We start from the raw sequence: 20,267 nt of genomic DNA on the forward strand, positions 1-20,267 counted from the left end.
TGGCTTGGATTGTCGTGTTATTGTGTGTGTAGTTCAAGTTCAGGACATGTGAAATCATTGTAAAACACAGGAGCCGGTCTCTCACAGTGTGTCCGGGGATTTCCTGCGCGTTGGCTCGTTGCTATTTTTATAATTGTCAACACATTTAACATTCGTCTACGTTTTGTCGCCACACATTTCTGGCCATATTTTCCAACACACTGTAGTCTCACGACTGAATGTTCAACATATGTTGTGTCACAAGTAGATTTTAAGCACGATCCGTCAATGCATTTTGAGTAGACCCACAAACACATAATCTAACTTTGTAACTTAACTTAAATGTAATACATGATAATGTTATTTTTTTGCGGTAGGAATCTTTTATTTCCCACGCTCTTTAAAGTAGCAGACCTACTTGTCATATGACCACGAAAGTCACATGTTTCTAGCTGGTTCCTTGTTTCTGTCAAGATGGCCTGTGAGGGTCGTGTGTTGCTGCTGAGAGGAGTGACACTGCTCGTTGGGTTTTCTGTCTGTGCTGTCGTACAAGGACAGGTCAAAGGCTTCCGGAGGTTCGGTCATGTGCAGCGGGTCCAGCGGGGAGCTGCGTCTGAGGAGCAGTGGTTCACTCAGAAACTGGATCACTTCAACGGTGCAGACCCCAGGGAGTGGAAGCAGGTGAGTCCTCCACTGTGTTGTGTGCAGGGGGTTGTTTCTCTATTTCTTTATCAGATAAGCTGGACGTGGTGTTAAATGAATAAGGAATGTAGACATTGGAAGAGTTTCCTTCCTGTCATATAAGACCAGAACCAGTGTTGCCACAGTTACTTTGAAAAAGTAACTTAGTTACTTTACAGATTACTTGATTTTAAAAGTAACTTAGTTACTCTACATATTACTTCATTTTAAAAGTAACTAAGTTACAAGTTGATTACAAGTTACTTTATTAGTTACATTCAGCAGCCGCCAACAACACCCCCTCCGCCTCAACATAAAAATGACAACCAGTTTTGCCAACACTCCGTTTATTAGTAACCGCCGGAGGGGGCCCCGCGCGAACGGAGGGTCCCCTCCAACCGGTCCCTGCCTTCCGCACCGCCGACGGACACCGCCCCGCGGCCCAAGAGAAAGAAAGCCCCCGCACCAGCGACGCTGTGAGGCGCAGCGGACGAGGACCCCCCCCCCCCAAAAAAAAACCCGTCGAGGCGGGCCGCACACCGAGTCTCCGGCTCCTGATGTTCGGCCGATACATCGGTGCAACACTAGATATTAAATATTTCCCACGGCACACCTGACGATCTCTCACGGCACACTGTGCCGCTGCACACTGGTTGAAAATCACTGGGCTACATGACTTCACTCCCAGAGACGCAAGAAGAAATCAAATATATATTTTACTATTAATGACAAAATAGTAACGCAGAGTGACTTGGACAAGTAACTTTAATCAGATTACTGGTTTGGAAATAGTAACGCGTTAGATTACGGGTTACTGAAAAAAGTGGTCAGATTAGAGTCTGGCCTGGACCTCATTTAAGCAGAAACAGATTGAAGAATGATAATTAGTTCTAATAAGATGGAATTTCCCTAACTATGTCAAACAGCAGCAGCATCACAGGGCTGCTTTTAAAGGGCTTCTGGTCAAATGTAACCAAACGCATGCATGCACACGAACAAACACACTCACACAATGGATACATAAGGTTACATTATTGTCTTCATCATAAAATGTAAATATTTATGTTGTTTCTGCAGAATATCGTGCCTACTAACTCTAATCTGTAAATAGTTCAAAGTTTTATGAAAATATGTTTATTTGTGATCACGCTGAGAGTTATATGAGAAGATGAACCTGGTTCTGTTCGATTTGCAACAAAATCCACAAGGACATCAGGAACTCACTGTTCCTGGACAAACATACCCTGACCACAGTGTGTGGTTTGGAGTTTGTAAACAAGATCTCATGTGGTATTAAATAGCTTTTAGTGATGCTAGTAAATGGGTTTTATTAGCTTCTGAGTCTTTGTTAGCAAACTGTGATGTTCTGTCATTTAGTTTGTGGATTTCTGTCTCTTTGTGTTTTCTGTTTCCTGTTTTATTTTGTAGTCTGTTCTGTGTCACTTCCTTAAGCCTCTGTGTTCCCCAAGGCCTTTGTCAGTTCGTTACTCGTTTCTACATGTCGTCAGATATCTTGTCCTGCTGTCTCGTCCAGCTTCCCCTGCTTATCCTTCCTTGTTCTCCGTGCTCCTTGTCGCCAGTGGTTACTTGTAGTGTTCATGTTTTGTTTTTGTCTTGTTTAAAGACTCCGTTTATATTAAATACCTTTTTTTCGTTATAACCTCTGCATCCTGGGTCCATCTCCTTCCACAAACCGTGACACAAACCTCGACACAATAACAGGGGAAACAGTGAGGCTCCGTCTAAAGCCGACAAAATCTGTGTATTAATGAATTAACATGTTTGTTTAATCTGAGGAATTAAAGTAAAAGTGCAACGAGTCACTGCTCAGATCATACTTATTCAGTTTGAGAGATGCATGTTTAGATAAGCATTTTTTCTTCTGCCTGAACCTTTTCAGTCACTAATGGCCCAACTGTCAATGGCAGAAAAAGGCCAGACAATCCGTTTGAATTTTAATCAAACTGTAACAAATTTCACACACTCAAAGATATCAGTTCCCTGAACTCATCAAGATCAATGAAGTATTTCCGGGGAATATTCTCTCAATGTTAAAGAACGTGAAAAAAAAATTCCTTGATCTGAATCGGCCCCCAAATAAATTGGGTTCTTCTCTAACACACCATTTTTTTTGCACCCCATTGCACAGCATTCTTAAAAGCAAGACACCGCAGGGAATTGAACCCTGTCCTGACAAAGTCAGGAGTGCCACCACCGGGGTCTTTTGCTTTTTTGTTTTTGCTGTAATAAGGGCAAAAGCAAAACCTGGAGGAACAAAACCAAGGCGTTGTTCCCCCAGTAAAAGAAAACCACTCAGCACCTGGCTGCTATATTATTCTGTCACCACATTGGGATTTATCTCAGTCAGGAGGCCCTGTGGCCAAGGAGAAATGCTAGTAAAGCATTATTGCTACTTATTATTTGAGTAAGTTCATTATGAAAAGTTAAGCCAGCACCTCACTACGTGCTCCAGGTTAGAGGACTTCACTCGTTCTTGAGCCAGTTTTGCACTATTATTTCTGTGAAGAGAAGTGCAGGGATGAACCCAACCAAACCCAATAGCAATATAAACTACTGCAACACATTTGCACTGCATTTCAGACCAAATTGAAGCTACACCATGCACAGCCTTCCTCAGCTACTGAGGAAGGCTGTTGCACGATTTCAAGCTCTTAATATGAGCAACCTACCACCTGCACAGTTGCAAAAGGGCTAGCAGCTGAGGGCTAATCATTTCAATCCATTGATCAAAAAGCAACCTGAATCCCATTGTTCAAACTGCATGTTGGTTGAGATGATTCCTGTGTTGTCTCACGTAGACCGCATTCTTCCTCCGTACTGTTCTGCAAGGTCAAACAAGAGGTTGACAAGAAACACCCCCTATGTCCCCCAAGGTAATCGTAGAAATGACCATTGATATCCTTGCCCATAAGCTTTACTGCAGATAATGTCAGAATCAATGAAGGTCCATCAGATCTTCCCCTGATGGACTAGAAATGTGAATACACTTAGTGACCTTACGTGATGCTTGATGCGCAAGGGAACTTGTACAAACAATGAGTTAAGAGTTCCTGGTGATCTTGGGTATTGGAAAGCGCACAGGACACAGCACACTGAAAAGCAAAGGAAAAAGCCTCTCCCCACAATACCCTTCCAGTACAACACTACAAGACAATCACTGGAGTTACAGTTATCCTAATTACAACTGCCTTCAGGAGGGCTAACTGTTTGACTGAATACAATTCAAGGTGGAAATCTTTTTCCAGAAAAGACTTTAACTACCACAGACCTGAACATGAAGGATTCCTCCGTAGGTGTAGACTTGAATGTAGATTTTGGAACGGCGGCCCATATGACTTAATCTGCAAGAGTCACAAATACACAGTTTCCCTCCGAAACCAACACAGCAACTTGAAGCCTGTACAGAATTACAATGACTTCTAGTAAAGTGACTTGTTACCACACTCCCTGGGAAAACAGAAGGTCAGATCGACTAGTTCTGAAGCTGCTATCCTGCGATAGTGTCCATCTTGTTTGGTGCACCTGGAAGTTTCCTATTCAAGGCCTTTTGTGCGGGTAACATGGAGCTGTGAATTCTAGGGAGAGACTGATTAACACCACCCCCCCCCCCCCCCCCCCCCCCATGACAGGCCATAGTGTAACATAAATGTATACACGGAAATTGATTGTCTTAACTGTATCTTTGGTTTTTCAAGGATAAAGTTGCTTCCTTTGTTTGCAAAATGAAATGAATTTGTCTCCTATCATTGCTGGATTTAGATTAAGACTTTTAAGGGATTTCTCCTAATTTACTTTTCTCTTTTATGTAGCTTTAAAAAAAAAAAAGAAGACTGAATTGACCAAGATTACACTAATAGTCTTGGTATCTATAGTTTAATTGTTATCTATATTAATCCTTGACTCTGAGATGAGTCTGCATTATTTCAGACTTTTTTTTAAGTTAGTTGACTCCAGTAAAATATGTATATTAAATTTGATCTGAATTAAGATCAAATTTGATCTAGATTAAATCCTTAATGTTGCAATAGGGAAAGTTACCAAAACCACATCATTCTAATAATGAGGCAGTTGAATAAAAATGCCATTTAAAAAAAACTTGAGGATTCTGAGATTGAGATTAAGGGCCTCTGGCTCTAGCTCCATAGCAGTTCAATAAATATGCTCAAAATACCAATTACTGATTGTGTTTGATTTGAGGTAATATATTTAATAAAATGTTTGGACTAAATAAACTAGAATGTTGGAGGTTTCATGTAGACTTGCCGTTAAATTAGTTGGCTGATGATATGAGCCGTTCACACAAATATGTTTATGCATACTTTCAGATATGAAAATCTTTATACCACAGAAAATAACAAAAAAATAAATCTCTTTGGTTTTCTTATCTTTCATTAAGTTTTAAGTTATAAACATCAAGCCCTAATTATTTCTTTATACGATCGTTTGTCTATGTTTTCATTCAGTTACTGAATGTATGATTTATCCCTTTAACCTTCTTTACTCATTATGAAAACCAGACATATTCACAGTGTGTCAGAAGGAGGCGTATCTCAGGTCGATCCTCCCTCCTGCTGCTGTGAGGGTACTCACTGCACTGCTTGACTGTCTACTGCTATTAGACCACATGTACCTTCTATATATCTCACTGAAGTAGTTTTAATCTCATTTAACTGTGCATTGATCATTTTATTTAAATGCAATCTCACAGTTTCACAGTCATAAAGTTTTTATTTTGTTTACATATTTCTATTTTACATAGTTCCTTTTGTTTATATTATATTCTTTACTTATTCCCTTATAATTTCTATTTATTTATTTGTCTAATTTTCCCAATGGTGGGGATAAAGGACTATCAAGTCTCATCTCATTTTAAATCACCTGGAATCCAAATTTGTCACATGATTATCACAAAACTACATCTAGCCATCTGAGTAACTCTCTCTCTCCCTCTTTGCCCCAGAGGTACTTCGTCAATGAAAACTTCTACAAGCCAGGTGGCCCAGTGTTTCTGATGATAGGTGGAGAGGGCCCGGCCAATCCAGCATGGATGCAGCACGGAACCTGGCTCACCTACGCTGAGAAAGTGGGAGCGCTCTGCTTGATGCTGGAGCATCGCTTCTATGGAAAGAGTCACCCGACAGTGTATGTGTCACCTCTACTCATGTTCTTGATCTATGTTTAGAGCAGTTGATTCAGTCTCTAGAGCTTTGCCTCCTTTGCTGCTTTTGGGAAAGCGATCACACTGTGTGTATTTGGGCTGTGTGTTGGTAAGACTTTAACAATGGGATATAGGGCTGGATGATATGGCCAAAAAATTATACCTGGATGAAAATGTTCATATCAGTCTATATTGATGTTAAGTTTATAGAGTGATTGTTGCCCCTGAGTAAAGGTTGTGGTTTGAAACTCTTCTTTTTGAGCAGAAAATTAAAAAACACTTGAGAGACAGCCAAACATTTTACAAATCTGAGGAAAATCAATTATTTGTTATAACTCATCACTGTATTTACCCAATGCATAAGGATTGTATTGATATATATATTGAGCTTTTGTTATATTATTGTAAATTTTATGTGGAGCCTGACTGATTTTAGTCAGTTGTCAGTATCGGGCCTTATGGTTGCCATTATATATGACATTTTCTATATTTTAACCTCCTTTATATTTGCTTGCATTTATGCTCTTTTATTAATTATAATTATTTATAATAACCCTTTATTGTGGAACTTTAAAAGAGTTCCACCATAAAAAGTTCAACCTGTAAAAAAGGCTCTTGGAGCAACAAAAGGCCGATGCTGGGGAAGCTATTGTACCACTAGATGGCAGCCCTGCTTTCAGATAAAGACAGTACTGCTCATGGCTTTAAGGAATTCTTCTATAGACCGGATGATTGATGAACTCAAACTGCTCCTCATCTCTCCATCCAGTGACCTCAGTACAGACAACCTGCGTTTCCTCAGCAGCCGTCAGGCTCTAGCTGACCTGGCTCACTTCCACACCAAGATAGCTGAGGACCGAGGCCTGACCAACAGGAAGTTGGTGGCATTTGGCGGGTCATACCCAGGTTCCCTCGCTGCTTGGTTCAGGCTGAAGTACCCACACCTCGTCCACGCTTCTGTGGCCACGAGTGCACCCGTTCATGCTACTGTCAATTTCCCAGGTGTGAGAAGACATTGCAAAACATGACAACGCCAACAAATGTACACACACAATCTCTATGATTTGTGTTATTCTTTTGTTTCGGTAATAAGCATTTTGTGTAAATTCTTGACAAAAAGTTCATTTAAGAAAGATCTTAAACCTGGAAATAAACAAAAAATGGCACATAAAATATTTCTTGAAATAGCTAAACAGTATGTTTCACTTGTAAATTCAGCTTTACATAAAGCACCAAACCACTGAACTATACAACAGTTAGCTTGAGCCCCAGACAGATCAGAGATGAGGAAAGGTTTATTCTCTGTCTGTGTCTGTCTTGTGTTTGGCTGAGCTCATTGTTTTTCCTCCGAAAGGCTAACGGCAAGAATCAGGGGTCAGAGCAGCTTTGTACATGGAGCTGTGCCATTCCACCCACACACTCGTGGTATCTTCAAGACGCTATCACACACATTCTTTTAGACTTCATGAAGCAAGCTGAGATAAAACACACAGAGAGTTTTGTAACCAGTGTTCTGACGTCAGTTATCTTTTCCCCATTTGTTCCAAAGTAATTGTTTCCCAACACAACACTGCAGTCATTCAGCATTGCTACCAGGAGGAGAGTGGCTTCTGTTCCATTCATAAATATTATCGTATGTTGTAATTTTGAGTTTGTCTTCTGAGAGTCTGATCTAACAGTTTCATAAACTGAAATCCACTCATCAGTTCACTTCCAGCCTCACTGAAACTATTTCCAAATACTGTGTCCATCACTTGAATAGACCACGGTTCAGATATTGTGTTGAAGATGAAAGTGTTGCTTTTTCAGCCACTCAAAATAGTCATCATTACTGACCTAAGGTTTTGTGTTTTACTCTGTTTTTTTACTAGCAGCCCAGGTTTAAGTGTTCCTTCCTCCCTCTGTCCTCATGTCTTCCCAGAGTACTTGGAGGTCGTGTGGCGTTCGCTGGCCTCAGAAAACCCAGAGTGCCCCAGACTGGTGAAGAAAGCTTCAGATGCCCTTGTAGAACGGCTGAAGGATCCCAAGACCCACGACAACATCACTAAAGACTTCAAGTACTTTACATTTACACTCAGTGACCATTACTGCGCTGTCCTGTTATTTACTGCCACACTGAACCTAACAAATGCTGGAGAGGTTCATTGAATTTCACATTGAATGTGTTTAAACCAAGTTTATTTAGGATTGCCTTTATTCTGACATTTTCCATCGGTACAAGGAACAGTGGTGTTGAAATTAGTATTATTTTTTTCCGACCATGACCTCTGTGGTTAACCTACCGAGTGACTGGCTTGCTGGCCGAGTGTCGTAAATTCCTTTATCCATTCCAAAAGCTCTCAAGCGTTTCTTCTAGTTCTTCTGACTCAAATCATGAAAAGTACAGATTTAGTCAACAATATTAATAACCGTGTTCCATGAGAATGTCCTGGTAAACCATATGTGCATTATAATAAAATGCATCAGGATTACATTTTAATAATTAATCCTGTGTTTTTATTGTAGTAGCTTTGGGGAAATCATCATAATTATGTGCTTAAGGAGATTGGAAGCTTTAATTAGGAAGCATTTACATTTTTATTGTAGAAATCAAGAATGATGGCAGCATCCTGTGTAGAAATCTACTGCCAGACGCTCTACATGTAACAAAATCCACCTACCAGCATATCTGAGGCTCAATCTACCCTGTTTTTTTTAAGCATTCATATTCATACAAACACCAGACTGTGTCTTGACTAACCGCAGGGACTTCCTGGAGTGTCCAACAGTTGCCTGGTAACCGCTCCATGATGAGACAATGCAGAACCACATTTGAAGGTTTCTACACTGTGGTGTTTGTACAGAGTCAGGTTGACAAGCCTTTATGTTAAGCAGAGACATGAGAGCAGTACTCAGGGTTCGTACGGTCATGGAAAACCTGGAAAAGTCATGGAATTTTAAAATGTGTTTTTCCAGGCCTGGAAAAGTCATGGAAAAAAATAATCTCCCAAAAGTTTTGGAAAAGTCATGGAAATTTGTTATATTCATATTTTCATGTCATTCCTTTTTAGGGATGGGCCTCATTCCCAATTCCTAATTGATCATTAAGAATTTCGTTGATGACATCATTTTTTCATCGATGAAAACTATTGCATGTTCGCTATGTGGCAGGAGTTCGGAATATCCGAGTTGCCCTGGACGCAGCACAGCGGGGATGTTAGCAGCGGGAGGTAGCAGCTCGGAGTTGCCTCCGCTGCTCGCTCAGCCTCATGTCCGCACCTAAAGTCTATGGTCCGCACACGGACCCTCAGTCCGAGCGGAGGGGAACCCGGACAGACCCGGGTCTGGGTGAGGGGTTCCGAGAGTGAGGGCGTGACAACAACCGGACTGAGTGGTCGAGAACCGTCAAATCGAGTCAGCTCTCAGCGGCTAGCTGGTCTCTCATTGGGGCTTGAGAGTACAGCTGCGCATATTTTCAAGTGTAGCCAGTCAACGGATCCTGTTTAACTGCCACAAGAGTTTTTCATCTTTTAATAAAGACCTCAGGAAACACGCTGTGTTTTTTCTATTTTTTACTGCATTTTAATATAGCCTATAAATAGTGAATTTTAATATAACAATATGAATGATTAATTGAAAGTCGATCGTTAATTCTCCTGTCGATCGATTAAGATAATTTAATCGAACGCCCATCCCTAGTTCATTTACGCTGAGTTTTAAATAATTCATAAGCTTTTAAAGAAATACGCTAAAAATATAAGTAGGCATACTTGGGTTTGTGTCATTTATGGTATACTGTATCCCTTGGAATTCTCATTGTTAGTTTGAACACTACATTTTGTCACTTTTTCGCGTATACACCGAGATTTCACAAAATGTTCGGTCATGGAAATTTGGTTCAAAGTTATTGAAAAGTCATGGAAAAGTCATGGAAATCAATTGTTAAAAATGTGTATGAACCCTGATCCTCAAATAAAAAGTGAATAAGTGTATCTCACAAAATTGAAAAATGTTCATCTGTAATCTGTTCGTTCTTAGATGGCTACCAGGGCTGTATTTGAAACTAGGCTTTCGTCAAGATCTATGAAATATTCCCTTGGAAGTCAGGAAAATGTCAAAAAAGCTCAATGTCACAATGTCCTATATTTCCTATAATACGGAAATTGTATTGGCTCTTTCCTGACTCGTACCTCATCCTTCCACCAAGTATTGCGATAATCCGTCCAGTATTTTTGCTTTAGTTTGCTTATAAACAAACAAACATACAAACCAACCAAACAAACAGGCAGGGCTGAAAAACACAACCTCCTTGGCGGCGGTAACAACATCATCTAAAGTGAGCAGATAGAGATATATTCTGAGAACAGGTGGATTATTCTGATTCATGGATCTATTGTATGTGAGTGGTTCAAACAACAGCTGTACTTCACAAGGATTTATTATATGTATATACCTGTTCTAGCTATAGCTCCTTATTTGAGTGAACCCGCCATTTAAAAAAGACTGCTGGCCTTTGAGAGCGTTTGCATTTGTTTGGTTATTTTTACATTTTCTCCTGCTGTTGTTACATTATTCTATTTTTAATCTTTAATTCACTCTTTCCTGTCCAGTGTCAGGATATTTTAGGTTGTTGTAGTGACTGGAAGGTCAGTCCACATGATGAGTAAGCAGGCTTGCATTTCTTTTTATAATGGAGTGGTTAGTCTCATGGAACTACTACTGTCACAAAGAAAGACACACTAAACCTGTGTCTCGGCGTCTGCACCGGCCTTACCACACTGACTGGAACTATTGTTATTTTTTATTTTTACAGATTAAAAAAGCCAGGACATGCAATGCTAATGCAGGCTAAAACACACAAAGGTCATGAAGGTGGTTCAGAGGCTTGTCCATATTCCAAGCCACAATACCTCAGAGAAGGCATTCAATGTTCAAAATTTCATCATGAAGGGAATATTGCTCTCACACTTAAACACAATTGAGTTGTTTCTAAATGTCACGTCATCAGCATTTTGTTGCAACGACTTTTCCACTCATGCATGTGTTAAGTTCATCTGGAACTTTCATTGTGTTAACAGGTTCAACAGATTTGTTTTGGATCACAATTATTTAAGCCCGGAAGTAAAATGCATTGGACTCAAGCCTTTAATGCTAAATGTTAAAGATACATAATCCACTGCTGAAGTGCTTGAAGCTATTTTTGAGTTCATAATGTGTTTATAAATCCAGATCACATCACAACAATATTATTCTGATGGTGAGAGAGGAAAATTATATATGAATATGATGTAAAACATGCTTTAGTGTAACTTGGCTCCTATTTTAATCTCTTGTCTCCCATCCTTCCTTCCTGTCCTTCTCTCCCAGCTTGTGTTCCAGACTGCAGATCCAGACAGAGATGGACTCTGCCTACTTCCTGGAAACACTGGCTGGCAACTTCATGGATGTGGTCCAGTACAATGAAGACAACAGGGGGTTTGAGGTGGGAGCGACACACTCGCCAAACGTCATCAGTAAAATGTCGTAAAACATGGATTTGGAGGCAGGGAGTAATGTTTTTGGATTAAGGCTAACAGCGGGGGACATTTGGTGCCAAAACTCTTTAAATCTTCTGGTTTTATTTCATTACAACAGAATAGATTTATGGGACACTGGAAAAAACCTTCTAAATGCAAGTCGTACTAATGAAAATCCATTACATACTATATTATTATTTGCTTGGAGGACAATTTTATCATTGACATTGATGGATCATAGGATCATCATCATGGCTCTGCACAGGTCTTGGATGGTACATAATACATGCATAAGGTCTGAATGTGCTCATAAAATGTCCCTTTTAAATTAACACCCAAGCCTGTGTGAGATTAGAAAGCATGGAACAAATCCAGGTGAATACCCACATATGTGACCGACATCTGACACAGGAACCATGTATTTTGATACGACATGATTGGTTGCGCATCGACTCCAAACAGAATAAAGGGAGTTTGTGGAGAGGCTTTGTAGTTCGGGGGCTTGACCTAGTATCCTGTCCTGGTTGAGTGGAAGGCAGCTATGAGGTGTAGGAGGGTCAGTCCAAGCAGTATACTGAAACGTTATAAACCCAGCATTGTTCAACAGTGAGAGGCCCAGAGATGCTGCCCTGTAAGGGGGTCTCCAGGGTTGGTCCCAGGGCTGCCTGCTTGCTTAGAAGTGGAGCTCCTTAACCTACATGCATTATAGGTGGTGTGTTACCATGTGTGAGATGATATCGCTGGAAGGTGGGAAGTACCTGCGTGTTGTGACTCAGATCCAGATTGATCAACGCTGCTGATATTTGATATGTCAGACTCCTCTTGTGTTTTAGAGTCTGAGCAGTTTCTCTATTGAAGCCCAGGGTCAAGACAAAATAAGTGATTCGAAATTAAAGTGTGAAATGTGAAGATGCTGCACTATAATCAATTTAGCACAATTGGTTTCATTACTGATAAGCTCCGTCAAGGAGTTGGTCTTCTCTGGGGTGGTGTGTTTGTCTGTTAGTTACCAGGATTACACTATAACTCCAGGATAGATTACCACAAATCTTGGTGGAAGGATGTGGTATGAGTCAGGAAAGAACCCATTCAATTTTGGAGCAGAATGAATCAGGGACCAGATCCAGGAATATTGTTTCACTCTCTTTAACATTGAGAAATAGGGTGTTTTTCAATACTGTTGTTGATTTCTCAGAGAATAATTCAAGGATCTTGATGAAAAGAATCAGTAATATTTAGGGGACTGATATTTAAGAGTGTGTGTAGTTCAAATACAAATCTGGATGTTCTCAATTTAAATGTAGGGGGACTGTCGGGCCTTGGTGGAGGTGTGTGCTCTAAGTGTCATTCTAGTTATTTCTGCAATACATCATCCTGCATTACACACAGTCTTGAGTGCAGTTACATGACTGACTCACATTTTTGATGAAAGGAAGCTGATTCATTAATTAATTTGTAATAGGGCTGGGCAATAAAATAATATCAGTAAGTATTGAAGTTTAATTTATATATATAGCAATATAACGCAGACCCTATGTATCGATACATTATTGTTCAACACAGTGAGGAGGTAGGCAGTCGGATAAATGTTGAATGGTTCATACATTTGCTTAAATATAGTTTCATCGTATTTGTATCTGTGCACCACTTGAATATATGCACATTTTCTCTTTTAGGAAACACATAAGTGACCTTGATCTTTAAAATTGAGTATCACTATCCATAATGTAAAAAAACAAAAACATAAAAGAAATATGTAGACATAAATTATATTGCCTAGCCCTATATTCTCAAATTTGTCGAAAATGTTAGAGCTTTATCCCATCGTGGTGAGATGCAGTACACGCAAAACTTCTCTAGTCTTCTTTTCTTTGTATCTACCGCAAATATTTTTCTTTAATGGTGCCCTCTTTTTTTACCAGTTACCCCTGTCCCCCCCTCTTCTCCTTCTTTTTTTCATTCTATCCCCTCTCTGTCCCCCTGCTGCCTTGAGGAGACGTGAGTCAGGTTACCAATAAGCTGATGGGGAAAAAGTAACAAAAGACTCTTTGATCTCTCTGGTTTCCTGTCGCCCCAAGCGAAAGAGACGCTTATAAAAGAACTGAGAGGAGCGCTGGGCCACAGATTCCACAGCCCTAGCACACTTACGCAGCCAACTGCTGCCCCTCTGATAGAAGGTACAGAGCAAACTTCCAGGTTGTATGTGTACCACTGAGGAATTTGGGTAATGGTGAGGAGTGAGGTGTAACTCAATCAAAAGAGTCAGAGCAGTGGCTTAACAGTTGAGGGGTTATCAATGGGGAGCTTTATGAAATACAGAAGCACATTATGTAACGCTACATCCTGACAAACAACCACTGATGGTTCTTTTTACAGAGAGATGCAGAGGGGGTTGAAGTCAGAGTTCATTCATATAGATTCGCACGTAGGATCTGTTACCACGGCAAACGTTTACTCCTCCTGCCATCAGCGCAGTAACATGTACACTCACCGAGCACTTTATTAGGTACACCTGTATTCCTGCTTATTCATGTAATAATAAATAATAAACTTTATTTGTATAGCACTTTTCACAAAACGTGAATGTATACAAAATGCTTCACAGACTTAAAACCAAAAATACATGGTAGTGAAATTACAAATTTAAACAAGTCAATGCAAGACAATGGGTAAAATAAAGCAATACATCAAACAAAAGTTAGAAATTAAAAACCATTTTATAAAATATGTTCCACAGCTGTGAAGCAGTGCCAGGTTGAAGAGTTAGAATTTGGCGACTTTAAGAGCAAATGGAGGCACCACCCAGTGTTAGCATGGTGCTGCAAAGTATTTTAATCTGGAAAGGTAGAACCACAGGGCTGGAGACTAGAATGACACTCAGTAAAGCACATACCACCTCCAAGAATCACCAGACCCCTTATGAAACTACATTCAGATTTTTTCAAGATGAATCCTTGAATTGTTCTCTGAGAAATCAACGACACTGTTTGGAAATGTTAAAGAAAGTGAAATAAAAATCCTTGAATCTGGTTCTTCTAACATATCCACCATGGTGGAGGTAATTACTGAGAAGCAACATGGGGTGGTGGAGATGGATGAGATTTCCACGGTGTTTCAACAAATTCCTTGAGCTCTAAATGTCCCCCTCCAGTATCAAGTTTTTAAACATGTTTACACGTCCCCCTTGTGCCTTTTAAAGTGAGGACAGACATATTAAGTGAAACAAGCAAGCATTTCCACCTTTACATTGCAGTAAACGAATGACAGTCTGACAAAACAGCTAGAGTTTGTGATGTCACAAACCTAAAAAAACAATCCTGTCAACTTGTGGATGGGGCTAAGCAGCTGGAAAAGTTCCGTTGCTAGCTGACGGCTGTAAGGGCGAGACAAGCTGGTGATGCAATAGGAAGACCAGACTGTGCCATTTTGGTCTGACTGATGTGGTCTATGCAGCCGTTGGAGGATGCGGCTGCTGATTTGAGACACAGCTACAGTGGTTAAATGAAGAAGGCAGGTGAAGAGTTGCATTAAAGCCATTTTAAGGCCACAAGGGGAATTTTTCCATGGCAAACATTTTTTAATATATATATTTTTGAGGAACAAATATAAATTTAGGAGATGTAATACGTTACTGAGTGGGACTGTAAGAACTCCATATGGTAAGACAGTTGCTTACCAATGATCCATTCAAATGTCCAGTCCTTGCAGTTGAAGTAGTAGTAGTTGAGTAAATGTACATTTTTAGTTTCCACCACTGCAGAGCTGTGACCTCCTATAATCAATTAACACTGGGATAAACATTTTCAAATCTTGTCAGCATAAATCAGGCCAATTCATATAATTTCACTTCCCCATTTATATGTATATATGGAATATTATTTGCTGCTCTATTTGTCATAGAGAAAACCATGGAGTCAATAACATATGTTACATAAATAGACTGAAAGATCATCTAAATCTTATTCAGTCTGATGTGCTGTATAGGGTGGATTTATTTGCTGTGATTATTTAATTTTTTTGTCTCATTTTTTTCCGCCATTCTTTGAATGTACAGGGGGTGACAGGCACGAACATCACCATCAAGGTGTTGTGTGGTGTGATGGCTGACAGCTCACTGGGGGATCCATACGCCCGCTATGCTGCTGTGGCCCGCCTCATGATGGACACCTTCTCAATGAAGTGCCTGGATGCCAGCTACACGACCAACCTGAGAGACATGACCAACACATCCTGGGAGGGGCCGGCTGCAGGGGGAGGTGGGTGAGAGCATGTTGTGGAAGTTGGTGTCGATTACATTGTTTTAGTTGGTTCTATTTGAAACCCTCAGAACTCCATGACTGCAGCATAAAACCAATTTTTTTCCGAAATTATACATTTTTTGGTTCAAGTTGTTTTCATGAAGCATGTTTTTTTTATTTTGGTTCCAGTGAAAGAAGTTAAATGTTATAATTAAAATGTTCCATTCTCAAGCCACCAAAAATACATGAGCAATCATCTGCTGTAGAGGCACAAGACATCACAGCCCCAGGAGACCAAAAATAAATCTGCCACATGACAGGTTATTTGCTGAGCAAGAGAACAAACCTATACATAAACATCACTTGAGACCAGACCAAACCTCCTGAAATGACTTGAACACCTAAAAATAATGTTTTATTCTTTTGGGTGAAGTTAAAAATCAGACTTTGGGGACCAAAGCTTGTTTCCATCAGTGTTTTGCGCAAAGTTTTTGACTGGAAAGTGAGTAAACGATGGACTAAGAGTGGATACAATACTTTTTACTATCTCATTGAGGTCTTGGGTATACTTTGCATGTTTAAACTAAAACGGGTTCACAACTGTTGCAGACTTGCGCCGGGTTGTGGTTCCTTTTTCCAGCTTTGGTTGCATGAGTGGGCGGACTGGAATGGGATCACTGGGATCAAAAAACCATAAGGACATGTCTGCTTAGACTAAACTCACTACTCACCCTTACTTTCTGGCTTTTGGTTAAGGTTCTTCCTCTAATAATTAGGGCTGAGAGCTGAGGATAAAACCTTTTAGGAAGAAAACACATTTTTATTAGATTTCTATTTGAAGAACCAAATGAATATTCTGGCCAATAGGTAAACTGTGTGTGTTTGTTGTTCTTAAAGCCCTGTGGGGACCTAAGCTTCAAATCACACCGGGACTTCATAAGCTGCTTTTTCTTTTCGGGGTTAACATTTAGGATTAAGAATTTGGTTGTGATGTCAACAATGGCTGAATGTCAATGTGTGAGGCAGTCAAAAGTGTGTATGTGCGTATGTGTGCTGTCAAAATATTACTCACTTAGGATATTAGTCACTTAAAGGTGTCTTATGAGGACAGAAGTCAATCCCAGTATTGTAAATCATTACATATTACTTTTAGTTTTAGTTTAGGTCAAGTTCAGGTTAGGCTGTTTGGCTAAGGCCAGTTGTAACTATGGTTATGCTCAACAATGTAATGTCCTCTGAACTTGTATGAACGTGTGTGTGTGTGTGTGTGTGTTGTCAGGGAGACAGTGGGTCTACCAGACCTGCACTGAATTTGGATTCTACCAGAGCACTGATTCGCCCAATCAACCGTTCACTGGCTTCCCTCTTGCGTGAGTACACTAAACATCTATCTGAGTAGAAGGCTTTTTCCTATCAAACACCAGCCATTTTAAGTCATTGCTTCCAATTACATGACATGTCTCATCGATCATCTGTGTTTTCTGCTCCAGGTATCATGTGAAACAGTGTGCGGCCTACTACAATGTAAGTGCTGCGCAGCTGGCGGAGGCCGTGGCCCAGACCAACGAGTATTATGGCGGCTATGACATTCGCTCTAGCAGAATCGTTTTCCCCAACGGGTCCATTGACCCCTGGCATGCCCTGGGAATCACAAAGGACATCACAGCCAACCTCCCTGCTGTTTTCATCAAAGGTGAGAAAAAAGAATCATCTTAGTTTAGAACTGTGTGTGACAAAGTGTGTTTAATGCTATAACTTTAGTTGTACAGTGTATAACATGAGTGTGTCATACTATCCTTCCTTCATACAGTCACTACTGCCTTTATAAAGTACACTTCATTGATTTCTCCATAGTTAACAGTAAACTGATATTTTGGACCAATTTTAAAACATCAACATTTTGTGTCATCACTTGCAGTTTTTCACATGTTCATATGCATAAAATGGGACTTATTGTGTTATGGTAAATAACAAATAAATGGGAGACAGCGAATAAAGTGTTATATAGTAAACATGTCAAATACATTTCTCCATTGACCAAGATATCATTCATCTTTCTGAACTTCTCTCTATCCAGGTCTGATATATGTTGCAGGTTAATTGAAGATTTTATGTATATTGTGGTTGTTTCACATTGAATATTGCCAAGCTACACTTTCAAAGTAGAACAACGGCTCACTTGTTCAACTCGGATTTTATTAGGTGGATAATTGATCTCATAACTTTTTAGTAGTATTCGTTTTACTACTTTTTCATGTCGTATATCTTGATGCATGATTTTCTCTTCGATCCAGGAACAGCCCACTGTGCCAACATGTACCCTGCCAGGAGCGAGGATCTCGCTCAGCTGGATCTGGCCCGTGACCATGTCTCCTTACTCCTCCAGCAGTGGCTGAAGCAGTGACCAAACAAGCAAACTAATGATTCTTTTGTGCAGGTTATTGACGTTGGAATGACACTGATTATTTTGATGCAGTATTAATGACTGCATGACTGCTTAAGAAGGCACTTTACACAAGTATCAGCCAGTACAAAGTTCAGGTATTTTTAAATGAATGAGCAGATGAATAAAAATGCTTTTTATGACTCTGGGTTTTCAGTTTCATTCTGAGTTGATATGGTAAAGACGGGGGTGATGCATAGATTACAACCACTGGTTTCCAGAGAAGGGACTACATCGAGATTAAACATTTGTATACACTGACTTAATCCTGGCCTTGTATTCTAGATTAGCATGTTTTCTGTTATTTAGATTATTTACATAATTATATGGTGAAGCTGACTGATCCAAAAGTAGATTGATTTATGTTCTGCCGCCATCCTTATAATGAACATACATTTCTTTCAAACCATCTACCGAAAAATAAATGATAGCAATTTAAAATACCAATTGTAAAGAATACACCATACAATCAAATATATTTATATTTTTTAAATAAAGTTTGCCTGCCTGAGATCTCCAGGCAGGGAGGTCAACAGTGGAAGGGCCCGACTAGCAAAAGCCAGAGCCCACCTTTATTGACAATTCAGGATTCAGGAACAGGTTTAGAATAATGGGATAAAAAATCTGGTCTTTTAAGCACAATTTAAGTCTTGTTCGATGGTAAAAGTGTGACCAACACTTTCTTGGCTGCTCAGCCTGTGCATAACGTTATCTTCTGCAAAATCCAGAGATGGCATCTTTGGCACAATGGGAACTTCTAGAAATTGTGTAATTTGGACTGCGTATCAGATCAAAATGTTCCCATCTTTTGTCTTGCTATAGGTGAGATAGGTTTAAAAGCAGAACCTGCAATAGAAAAATATGCGGCCTGGCATTGCATGATTAGAGAATGCAGCTGTGAGTTCATTCACTACCTTCTTAAGACCTTAAGACATACACACACACACAATGACCCTGTTTATTTTCCCAACAGAGCCTTCTCTGCATCCCAGCTGGACTTGCAAGATCCCCGTCCTGCCACAGTCTACACATCCACAAAGATGTGTACTGACCAGGGGCGGATCCGGAGGGGAGGTGGGGGGGAGGCACGGGACACAACATTGAGCGTGCACACAATAACAAAAGTGACAGTATGTTGTGGAACTGTTTGATGAGGACTCACTAATGACAAGGAATAATTCTGAGGTAGCTCCTGAACTATAAGAGTAGATAACATTCCAAAAAAGACATCTTTAGATTAGACACTGCACAAGTAAATTCAAGGATGATTATTAGCTTGAGAGCTAAGAGAAAACAAGGAATGACCTAAACGTGCACCTTACTGCTAGGGGAATTGTGCACAGATGTTGGACATATGATTGGCCCATCTTTGTAAATTGTGGCTCCCTTAAAGCCCCTGATTTAGAAAAGTCCTAGAGCCACCACTGGCGCTGACACTGAGCTCTCACCTGTGTGTTCAGTCAGACTGTTTGAAATCTATTAGAGTGGAGGTTCAGCCCACAGAATACACATGGGGGGTATTTGTTATTATGACAGCCCACAATCCTGTCTTTGTTGACATTTGGGGTGGATTTAGTCATAATTTGCCCTCCGACTCTCATCAAATCCCTTGTAATTCAATCCCTCCAGCAGCTAATCCCCTCTTCGGCAGCAGCAGGGACGTAACTCGGCCTCTTCCTCAGGTGTGTGTTTATGTGTTGCCACTACAGCAGTTAGAAAAGCAACAGATGGTTCTTTAAGAATGTCTTTCTTTCAGGGTTGAGCAATATATTCACCTTTACAGTGAATAAGACCCAGCGGCACAAAGATGAGCCAATATCACCGCCCTGCAGAGCCAGAGAGCCCGTCCCCCTCTGATTTAGATGGAGCGAGAGCCACTGAGGGAAGGAAACCGAGAATTAGTATTAACATCATGATACAAAAAATAAATACACCGGTGGCATAATAGTGACCAGCTTTAGGCAGCACTCTGTTTCTCCACTCCTTTTCCATGGCTGTGTGCCCGAAGATTAAACAGAAGTTATTTAAGTGAACTTTAAAAACACACACAAAATCAGTATAGTAAGTAAAATAGTTTTTTATGTATGTAAAAAACATATATATATATATATATATATATATATATAGTTTTAATAGATTATATAATATTTTATATATATTTTTTAAATCAATATCTACAATCGTTTTTATAGAAGTCAGGATACAAAAGTGATTTGAAAAAATGACTTTATTTGCATCTTTGTGTTCTACAC

General features: G+C 40.0%; 1 protein-coding gene across 1 annotated transcript; it reads left to right on the forward strand.

The window, feature by feature from the left end:
• The first annotated feature begins 407 nt into the window (after positions 1 to 407).
• On the forward strand, positions 408 to 18,158 carry prss16 (serine protease 16). Its single transcript, XM_053422624.1, has 9 exons — positions 408 to 660; positions 5,642 to 5,823; positions 6,609 to 6,841; positions 7,761 to 7,896; positions 11,186 to 11,300; positions 15,389 to 15,590; positions 16,852 to 16,942; positions 17,063 to 17,265; positions 17,867 to 18,158. The coding sequence occupies exons 1-9, from the start codon at positions 454 to 456 to the stop codon at positions 17,974 to 17,976; spliced, it is 1,479 nt and encodes a 492-aa protein (XP_053278599.1). The 5' UTR covers positions 408 to 453; the 3' UTR covers positions 17,977 to 18,158.
• The last annotated feature ends 2,109 nt before the right edge of the window (positions 18,159 to 20,267 follow it).

The sequence above is a fragment of the Pleuronectes platessa genome, chromosome 5, assembly GCF_947347685.1.
Source record: "Pleuronectes platessa chromosome 5, fPlePla1.1, whole genome shotgun sequence".
In the NCBI taxonomy this organism is placed as follows: Eukaryota; Metazoa; Chordata; class Actinopteri; order Pleuronectiformes; family Pleuronectidae; genus Pleuronectes; species Pleuronectes platessa.